We start from the raw sequence: 11232 nt of genomic DNA on the forward strand, positions 1-11232 counted from the left end.
GGCAAAAAACATGTTTATTTTTACACAAACACTCATGCACACAATGCAAACCACAATAACAACCTTCAAACACTCATGCACACACACACACACACACACACACACACACACAAACTCAGTGCCAACAATAACATTCACTAATTTCATTTCAATAACTTTAAAACATGGTATGTAAGAAAAACAAGGTTTGGGTTAGATTAATTAACATTAACAATAACAATAATGAATACTAAATGTTAAGCAAATATTTTACACAATACTACATTACATCAGCATTTAAATATTGAAGCTTGCTTTCCTTGCTTCAGCACGACGGCCAAACCTTCCAGAGAATGGATGTTTTCTGGGGATCATGCTTAGGGGTTTGAGGGATCTATATTTTTTGGATGGAGGTGTGTAAGAAAGGGGAAGTGTATCATCATGAGGGGTATGACGCCTCACATCTTCCAAAAGGTCATTCAATCGAACAGTCAAGGAGTCCAGAAATGGCTCATCCTGTAGATGGTAAGTGAGATCTGATATTTCACGCAGTAGGCTCCCACACTTTTGCCTTTTCTTTGTCTTGCTGTTGCCTTTGGGAGGAACGCTGCTGCTGGTGTCATCCTGGGTAGGAGGGCTGCTGTCTCGGGGTGGAGGGCTGCTGTCTCGTGGAGGAGGGCTGCTGTCTCGGGGTGGAGGGCTGCTGTCTCGGGGAGGAGGGCTGCTGTCTCGTGGAGGAGGGCTGCTGTCTCGGGGTGGAGGGCTGCTGTCTCGGGGAGGAGGGCTGCTGTCTCGGGGTGGAGGGCTGCTGTCTCGGGGTGGAGGGCTGCTGTCTCGGGGTGTAATGGAACTCGTTAAACATATGACATCCAAAGAAAATAAGGGGTTATCCCGATACATCACCCCTAATTTCTCCCAGCCCCACCCCTGTACCATGCTAAAAACAGCACAGAAGTGCTTGCAAGGCAGTAGATTCCTCTGCCAGTCTTCACACGTGCAGGAGGGCATTGTTGTGTGGGAACCAAAATATATTTTGTAATAATCAGCAGTCTGGCTCTTCACACTGAAAGCTCCATCCCCATGCATTATGACATCTTCCCGTTGGTAGGACATGGCCTGGAGATGGCGATCCATGATGTGGTCAACCACAACACGGGGCCTGTCTCTCAGGAACAAAGGCAGCCTCTCACTGTATTTGCGGTACCCACTAGAGCACTTCACATTGAGCTCAATGTACCTTGAATGAGAAAATGGAAAACAACAAACATCATGAGGAGTTGAATGGATTGTTATTTAAAGATAGTTATATTATTTAATTGTAATAACATGAATGACATTCAATTTATTCACCAAGTAGTCATGTAGTTCTCAAGCCTAGTTATAGACAGTCAAATGACGTGATGCTGACGTAATATGTATTGAACATTGTCTGGTCTTAGGCTAACAGTTAACTTCATCTTAAAGTTGTTCCCTTACAGAACAAAAAAATTACAGAATTTACTCACCCCCTTGTCAACCAAGATGTTCATGTCATTCTTTCTTTAGTCGTAAAGAAATTACATATTTTGAGGAAAACATTTCAGGATTTTTCGCCATATAGTGGACTTCAATGATGCCCGCATATTTGAATTTTCAAAATGCAGTTTAAATGCAGATTCAAAAGTTTCTAAACAATCCCAGGTGAGGAAGAAGGCTCTAATCAAGTGAAACATTTGGTAATTTTCAAAAAAAAAAAAAAAAAAATAATAATAATAATGAAAAAAAAAAATGTACAATATACTTTTTAACCTCACACACTCATCTAGTCTAGCTCTGTGTGAGCACAGTGTATTCCGGGGTAAGACAGTTAGAGGATATCGAAAAACTACCATCTCATTTTCTTTTCCAACTTTAAAATCATCCTACATCGCTGTTTTAACTTTTTTGTAAAGGCCGTTTGATCTTCTTTGGATGTTCACTTTGTAAACACTGGGTCCGTATTACTGCAGCGATGTAGGACTGAATGTAACTGTCAATGTAAGCGATTTAACTGTCTTGAACTGAAATACAGTGTTCACACAGAGCTAGACAAGATAAGCTTTTAGGGTTAAAAAGTATATCAATCGTCAAATTTTTGTTCAAATTTTTTTTAGCCCTTCGAAGCTGCATTTAAACTGCATTTCGGAAATTTAAACTCAGGGGAACCATATAATTCCATTAAATGGAGAGAAATCCTGAAATGTTTTCTTAAAAAAAAAAAAAACTATTTCTTTATGACTGAAGAAAGAAAGAAATGAACATTTTAGATGACAAGGAGGGTGAGTAAATTATCATGGAACTTTTGTTATGGAAGTAAACTTGTCCTTTAAAGGAATAGTTCATTAAAAAATGAAAATGTGGTTCAACTGTTATATAGCTAAAAGAGTTTTAGCTGTATAAAGCTAAAAACAAAAAATGTAAATTTTATTTAAGGATTTCTTCTCTCCCAGGACAGTCCTCTGCCATTACAGAGTACCACAACATGTTGCTGATGTAGAACAAGCATGCGTCGCACATTTTTGTACGAGCAGAACAAAGCACGCACATGCATCATGGAACTCTCCATAATGGTGGAGGACTGTGCTGGGGGAGAAGAAATTGACTATTTTAACAATGTCCTTACAATGTTTCTAAAACTTTAATGTGTCCTGTCTATGTAGGGTATAGAAAGCTCTCAAATTCATCAAAAATATCCAAATTTATGCTATGAAGATAAACAAATGTCTTATGGGTTTGGAGCAACTGAGTTTGAGTAATTAATCACAGAATTTAAATTTTTGTGTGAACTATACATTTAACCTAACAAATTTACATGGGCTTCTTTGACTTACTTTTGATATGTCCTAGGTAGAAAGCCTGTCACAATCACTGTAAGCATTTCGCTGAGACTACAGTTTTTGTAGCCCTCCAAATAAGTGTGCTTCAGAGTCTCATTTTGTCTCTCGACACCATTGTTGGTGTAGATGGCCACCCTGAGACTTTCTCCTCTGAAGACACGAACCCATCTCTGATTTAGAAAAGACAACATTGGTAAATATTCATACCTTTTAAAATTGAAACACAGTTTCAAAAAGGAACCCATTGATGTGAGAATAATGCAGTGTCAAAATGGGTCTAACCAGGGTGCAAATTCTGAAAAAAACGGGTGGGGGGGGATGCTTTTAAAATCGTATTTCTTTCTCCATAGGCAGAGAAAATTTAAATTTCAAGGTTATTCAAACAATGAATAAATTATACAGAAAGCGAGCAAAGAACAGTATCAACTGAGCTTTTTTAAACTCCGATCAGTTAAACCAATGCATTGCAAAATTAATAATTACATTTAGATCGTGACTTTGGAGCAGGTTCATGGGATGTTTTTTATCCACACACGGAATAAAAATAATTCAACAGAGGCAGGTATGCAGAGACTAGAGGGGGGTGGGGGGGCATAATAGCATGGAGATATGCTTACTTTGGTTTGGGGTAGCCATTTATTTGAGAACCACCTCCTCAGTTTCTCATTCTCCTGCCACGCTTTGCTTTGTTGGAGCAGAAAAAGACGGCACGCAAACTCCTCCTCTGTGGGTGAGTCTGCAATAGACCTGAGGAGAGGGAGCACCTCTTCATGGCATCCATTGTCTTTTTTCCTGGTCCACTCCACCCAGGCTTTTTCTCTGTGAAAGTCACACAGAAGGACTTTGGACTCTGGAGAGAACACAAACATACCAATACACACTACATTAGAAAATATACAGTGCAGTTTATATTATGTGATCATGAACAAGATTATATTAAACCCTACAAGAGGCTGGTCCATGTATAGGTGTGTGAAATTGTGACCAATTTGTTACATAGTTAATTAATGGTAGCATCTATAATTTGATATATATTATAATCTATTTATATATTATAAAATTATAATCTATAATATTCCTGGATATTAAATGTTCAACTGCAACATTCCTGTTTATCATGGTCCCAGTACTAAAGGCTATCAAATTAAGCTACAGGTTTTTATACACCAGGAAGTTCTGATGAATATAGGAAGAAACAGTATAGTATGCAGTAGTCTATATTGAAACTTAGATTCAACCAACACGCAATGGTGGTTTCTTGGTGTAGGCAACATGAAGAAAAGTTTACCACTTAATTTTTATATATTATAACAATTGTAATGTAACAAAGCTTGTTGAACAGTACTGCTGTCAGCTAAGTAATTCTTTAATGATTATTATTACCATGGAACACCGCCTCCAGCGCACCAATTTCCACCTCGCTGAAATCAACCATAAAGTGGCTCGGCTTCCAATCAGGGTTCCACTCCCTAAACACAGCAAGGGCCTCCCTAACATCGGCTGTTGTTTCTGTTTGTGTAACAAAAACACCAACTACAGCGTAGTGAACATTTGTGCGAACACAGAGAAAGAAAAGGGGCACAGAGTACCGACAGGTGCGGTACGTAGCATCAAGGAGGCACATCTGTTGCCCATACAGACGCAGCAGCCTTTGCTGCCATGTGGTCTGTAGGCAGAAAAGCAGCTTAGTTGAGTTGCCATCATCATCTTCCTGACTGGGTCGATATTTGATCAGACAGTCATGGTATTTTGTCCAGTTGTCCACCAGTCCCTATAAATCCATATATCTTGTCTTAGTATAGACTTAAGAATATCCACACAAGAATATCGGCACTGTTCACAACCCAAAATTAACATTTTCTCTTTAATCACTTATCCCCATGTCGTTTCAAACCCATAAACGCTTAGTTCATCTTCAGAACACAAATAAAGGTAATTTTGATGCATTTTGACAGCTCTCCGGTGCTCCCATAGACAGTAATGTAATTAACACAATCAACGACCAGAAACGTAGGAAGGAGATCGGTAAAAAAAATCTATCAGGGGTTTAACCGTAATTTTATGAAGCTACGAGAATACTTTTTTGTACAGAAAAATAAATAAATGATTTTATTCAACAATTTGTCTCCTCTACATCACCCTAGCGTCACTTTGGAGAGTATCCACTAAACGTTAACAACATATGCTGCTGTGTCAGCCGCACCAAAGCGTAAATAAACGTAGAAAACATCCGCGTGGCGCAGATGACACAAAACAGCATATGCTGTTTGCGTTCAGTGGATACTCTTCAAAATGGTGCTAGGATGATAAAAGTATTCTTGTAGTTTTGTAAAATTAAGGTTGAACCCCTGATGTCACATGGATTATTTTACCAATCCCACATGCTACGTTTCAGGATGTTGATTGTGTAAATTACATTGCTGTTTAGGGGGCCAGAGAGCTATCAGAATGCATTAAATAGCTTCTTTTGTGTTGCATAGAGGAACTAAGCTTTGAAGTTTAGAACGAAATGCAGGGAAAGGATTAATGAACCCTTTAAACATGTTTTACCTAAAGACTGTGACACACCAAGCCGATAGTCTGCTAAAGGCCTACGTCTGGCTGTCTGTGAGCACCTGTCAGGCTAGTTTGTTTGCTGTGTTCCATACGACTGCTCTCATCAGGCTCACATCTGCAGCAGTTTGGCCAATTCAACATGTTGAATCGGCGTTGGGCTGTCGGTGAGTGACTGGATGTTCAGTTTAGCGAATGAGTCAGTGCCTGGCATAAACAGAAGACTGTTCTCATATTACGTGATCTAACCCAAAAATTCCAAAATTTTCATATAACATGAGCTGCTTAAAATAAAGTTATCAACATAACTGTTGCTACTTCTTTGAAGTCGGCTTGGTGTGTCCTGTAAGGCTGGCAAATGATTAGTTGTGATTAATCGCATCCAAAATAAAAGTTTGGTGTTTACACAATATATTACTGTGTATATATTTATTATGCATGTATGTGTATGTGTGTATACACACACATGCATAAATAAAAAAATATTTATACTGCATATAAATATTTTATACATAAATCTAAAATATTTTTCCTTAATATATAAGAACAGAACAAGATGGCGCCGCGAATGGCAGCCTCTGTGCTTAGCTCTCCAGTTGTTTTAGTGTTTTTGTTCGTTTTTCCTGTTTTTTGTTTTGCAAACACGATCAGTTTTACAAGGGATGAACTGCTAAACATTAGGCAGAACATACCACAAAATCTCCTACCGGTTTTTGATTATTCGGACGTTTTGCTCAACATCATAGTTGGCGGAGCGGCGGCGCTTACCAAAGGCTTCAGGACGCGCAGGACGCGCAGGACGCGGGGGAAGCGCGCCGGCGCGCTCGTGAAGCTTCGTCAGCGTGGATTCAGGATGACACTGCCAGGCATACATTTGGCAAATCTCCGGTCTCTACCAAACAAAACGGACGAACTCCTTCTGCTCTCCCGGACAAATAAGGACTTCTCACACTCTGCTGCTCTGTGTTTCACGGAAACCTGGCTGAACGCGGCTATACCGGACAGCGCGATTCATCTCCCGGGATATCAGCTGTTCAGAGGAGACCGCGACGCAGAATCGACGGGGAAATCGCGCGGCGGCGGGACGTGCTTTTACATCAATGAGAGGTGGTGTACAGATGTAACAGTGTTAAAGAAAATATGCTGTTCTGATGTTGAAGCGCTTTTCATAAACTGTAAGCCGTTCTATTCGCCGCGAGAGTTTTGCTCGTTCATTCTCGTGAGTGTGTACATTCCACCGCAAGCGCACGTGAGCCTGGCGTTACAGAAACTCGCTGATCACATCACAGAGACAGAACAACAACACCCGGACTCTGTTTTAATCATTCTTGGGAATTTTAATAGAGCAAATCTCTCATGTGAACTTCCAAAATACAGACAGCACATCACATGTCCGACCAGAGATAGAAATATATTGGACCACTGTTACACCACAATAAGGAATGCATATCACTCTGTCTCACGGGCAGCTTTGGGACTTTCTGATCACTGCCTGGTTCATCTTATACCAACCTACAGGCAACAACTTAAATCTGCTAAACCTGTAGCAAAGTCTGTAAAGAGATGGACCAACGAAACAGAGCGGGCTTTACAAGCCTGTTTCGAATGTACTGATTGGAGTGTTTTTGAAGCTGCTGCTACTGATCTGGACGAGCTTACAGAGACTGTTACTTCATATATCAGTTTCTGTGAGGATTTATGCATTCCTACCAGGACTCGCTTAACTTACAACAACGACAAACCATGGTTCACTGCAAAACTCAGACAGCTTCGTCATGTCAAAGATGATGCTTACAGGAAAGGGGACAAAGTCTTGTATAAAGAGGCCAAATACACACTGGAAAAGGAGATCAAAGTGGCAAAGAGAAATTATTCCGAAAAGATAAGGAACCAATTTCATTCCAGTGACTCTTCATCAGTGTGGAAAGGTCTAAAACACATCACCAATTACAAGACATCATCCCCCAGCACTTTGCAGAATCAGCAACTGGCAGACGATCTGAACGAGTTCTATTGTCGGTTTGAAAAGACACCATTTACACCTCCAACATCACCCCTCTCCCCCACTCCTGCAACTCCCATTCAAATCAGTGAAGATGAGGTACGCAAGGTCTTCAAAAAGAACAAAAGAAGAAAGGCACCAGGCCCTGACGGTGTCACACCAGCCTGTCTGAAAACCTGTGCAGATCAGCTGGCACCCATTTTCTCACAGATCTTCAATAGGTCTTTGGAGTTGTGTGAAGTCCCCGCCTCTCTCAAACGTTCTGAAATCATCCCCATTCCAAAGAAACCCAAAATAACAGGACTTAACGACTACAGACCTGTGGCGCTAACATCTGTCGTCATGAAGTCGTTTGAGAAACTGGTTCTGGCTTATCTGAAGGACATCACCAGACCCTCACTGGACCCCCTGCAGTTTGCTTATCGTGCAAACAGGTCTGTAGATGATGCAGTGAACATGAGTCTACATTTCATACTGCAGCATCTGGACAAATCAGGGACTTATGTGAGGATCCTGTTTGTGGACTTCAGTTCAGCCTTCAACACTATCATCCCAAACCTCCTCCTGCCCAAACTAACTCAGCTCTCTGTGCCCACATCAGTCTGTCAGTGGATCAACAGCTTCCTGACAGACAGGCAGCAGCTAGTGAGGCTGGGAAAATTCTCATCCAGCACCCGTACTATCAGCACTGGCGCCCCTCAGGGTTGTGTCCTCTCCCCACTGCTCTTCTCCCTGTATACAAATGACTGTACCTCCAAAGACCCCTCTGTCAAGCTCCTGAAGTTTGCAGACGACACCACACTTATCGGCCTCATTCAGGACGGTGACGAGTCTGCTTACAGACAGGAGGTAAAAGAGCTGGCTGTCTGGTGCAGTCATAACAACCTGGAGCTCAACACGCTCAAAACTGTGGAGATGATCATAGACTTCAGGAAAACCCCCCCTGCTCTCCCCCCACTCACCATCATGAACAGCACTGTAAACACAGTGGAGTCATTCAGGTTCCTTGGCAATACCATCTCCCAGGACCTGAAGTGGGACATTCACATAGACTCCATTGTGAAAAAGGCCCAGCAGAGACTGTACTTCCTTCGCCAGCTGAGGAAGCTCAACCTGCCACAGGAACTGCTGAAACAGTTTTACTCTGCCATCATTGAATCCGTCCTCTGCACTTCAATTACCATCTGGTTCAGCTCAGCTACAAATTCTGATCTCAGAAGACTACGTCGGATAGTCCGGACTGCTGAGCGAATCATTGGTACAACCCTCCCTACCCTTCAAGATCTCTTCTTATCCAGAGTACGAAAAAGGGCTGCCAAAATTACTCTGGACCCCTCACATCCAGCACACTCACTTTTTGAACTGTTACCATCCGGTCGGCGCTACAGAGCACTGAGCACTAGAACGACCAGACACCGAAACAGTTTCTTTCCTCAGGCAATCCATCTCATGAACACTTGATCGTGGAACATACAACACTATACATTCTTTATTCATTTTTCCGTTATTTATTTAAAGCACATACTTACTTCCATTCAAATGTCTTTGCTATTTTTGCACATTGTCTGTCTTGTATACCTCTATATTGTTCTTTTTATAATATGTATCGTCTTGTCACTGTCATTCTGTAGCACTGTGGAGCTCTGTCACAAAAACAAATTCCTAGTATGTGCAAACATACCTGGCAATAAAGCTCATTCTGATTCTGATTCTGATTCTGATTATATACATGCATGTGTGTGTGTGTGTGTGTGTGTGTATATATATATACACATACACACATCATAAATATACACAATAAACATAGCATGTAAACAAATTGGATGCGATTAATCGTTTGACAGCCCTAATACGACGTGAGTGACACATTATTCAGTGGCTTGGAAGTTAAAGCCATATGCAACCAATGTTGCTCCAATCCTATAAAAATATCCCCTAACAACATCTGTTACCTGCAGATTGACTTGGTCAATGCTTGACTGTCTTTTGCTGTCATTTGTCGCCTTGATTATATTTCTGATATCTTTGTCAAGAGGGTAAAACCTCCTCCTTGTGGGTGGAGGGGGAGCCTCTCCTCTAAACAGTTCAGCCACAAAGATGGAAATGTGCCTCCTGACTTCACTGACTTTCCTAGCACCAGCCAATGCTAACTTCTCTATGTGCTTCTCCACCCTAGTGTCCACTGGCTCACGGATCTCAGCTGCCTAAAATGATCAATGATATCAGGTGCCCTTTAGGGAATGTTTGTATCCCTTTGACAATGCAATTCTCCATATAAACATATCCAATTAACCTGAATTCCTAAAAATAAATTTTCTGACCTCTCAAAAGAATTACAACTGACCTCTCCTACCACAGGATGGTTTTTATGCTCCTCGATCCCTGGGAAGCATGCAACATATTGCTTTTCAAACTTCACTGCTGATGGGTTTGTTGCTAAGGCGTGTCTCAGACGGCCAGCACTCTCCTTCCTCTGTTTATGAATGTCATCAGGTATCTGAGAAAAAACAATACCAAACTCATTTTCTAACTTGTAGGTACCTATACCCATTTAGATGTTTCCCTTTACACTGACCCATTGCTTTTCTCCCTTACTCTCCTTATCTTTTTATTACCATCCCTCTTGCTTTTGTGTTCTTCACATATCTAACATACTGATGCATTCATCCACACCTGCTACAGCATTACATTCTATATTCACATTACTCATTACCCACACATTTAATCTATCTGATTTTCGCAAAAAAGTTAAATTTTTCATTGAACCGGAATCATTGTTGGGTTCCTTAATTATGTTATGGAGTACAACATGCCAGCTGTAACAACATTAATATACATATATTTAGCTCAATCACTAAGGAAATATAAATATACACCTTGTAATCAGGGAATCTGATTATATGAACCAAATATATTCTGGCTGGGCAGTCCAGTTTCTTCGAGACTTGAAGAAGATGTCGTCTTTCTTTATAACAATGGTCCGAGTGGTCATCGACCTAAAGACAATACACAACATACAGTTTATTAAAATTGACAAAGTGGGTGCAAATATTAGTAATTAATATAAGTACATGTAGGCTAACTGTTTATTAACATACCAGTTGTTGTTGTCTTTTTTGTTTGTCGTGTTTGTGCTTGTCGACACCTTGGTGACAGGTGTAGATCCTTCTCCCCACCACCATGAAGGGTATCCCATCAAAAGGGACATACTGGAGTTCCCATGTTAATTTTTTTGATCCTGGTTTGGGGTCTGTAAAACGAGTTAACTACAGTAAATCTGTGTTCCCAGCGCAACTTCTAGCTAGCTAAGAACATTCTTTTGGAAATATACTAATAATATTAATTTTAAGGGTAATTTAAGGGGAGACATTGCAGGCAAAAACACACTTTTTTCATGCACCTGTCAAGTTTGAGATTTTTTCCTTTTTGGCTTTTTATAAAGTGTGACTAGTGGAAAGAAAACATCCAAAAGACATTAAGTGTTTCTTCTATAGCACTTTATCTATTTGTCAATAGATTTCTATTACAAAACATATTTTTAAAGGCTGTTTTCTTAAAACTTCTTTTTTTCTCCTACACTGAGCCATACATCTCCACTTCAGTAGCACTTACACAACTTTAAATTTTTATCTATATCCTGAAGGTTTTAACAGAGGTATTTGTTAATATATGCTTGAATTTATACATTTTATTCCCCAAAATATTTAACTAGTTTTATTGTTAGTTTTTTTAAACTGAACTAGTTTTTTGCTTGTTTTCTGAACTAAGGAGTGACAAAATGAGATACCCAAAATTCCCTCTGTAAAAACATTTGACTCTGTCAAAAAAAATTAAACAACAATT

At 40.3% G+C, this 11232-nt stretch overlaps 1 protein-coding gene across 1 annotated transcript; it reads right to left on the bottom strand.

Moving 5' to 3' along the window:
• Window positions 1-276: 276 nt before the first annotated feature.
• Window positions 277-10571, bottom strand: LOC141289949 (uncharacterized). Its single transcript, XM_073822180.1, has 9 exons — window positions 10488-10571; window positions 10266-10385; window positions 9734-9886; window positions 9342-9593; window positions 4533-4605; window positions 4218-4343; window positions 3452-3684; window positions 2829-3004; window positions 277-1216 (listed from the first exon to the last, which is right to left on the bottom strand). Exons 1-9 carry the CDS (start codon window positions 10569-10571, stop codon window positions 277-279), a joined length of 2157 nt encoding a protein of 718 aa, XP_073678281.1.
• Between the last annotated feature and the right edge of the window lie 661 nt (window positions 10572-11232).

The sequence above is a fragment of the Garra rufa genome, chromosome 1 (assembly GCF_049309525.1).
Source record: "Garra rufa chromosome 1, GarRuf1.0, whole genome shotgun sequence".
Taxonomy (NCBI): domain Eukaryota; kingdom Metazoa; phylum Chordata; class Actinopteri; order Cypriniformes; family Cyprinidae; genus Garra; species Garra rufa.

Coding starts and splice junctions, on each gene's coding strand:
- LOC141289949 (XM_073822180.1), bottom strand. CDS start 10,571: ATGGTGGTGGGGAGAAGGATCTACACCTGTCACCAAGGTGTCGACAAG. Junction 4,606..9,341: donor TTGACCAAGTCAATCTGCAG/GTAACAGATGTT, acceptor ATGGATTTATAG/GGACTGGTGGACAACTGGAC. Junction 3,685..4,217: donor GCTGGAGGCGGTGTTCCATG/GTAATAATAATC, acceptor TGTTCTCTCCAG/AGTCCAAAGTCCTTCTGTGT.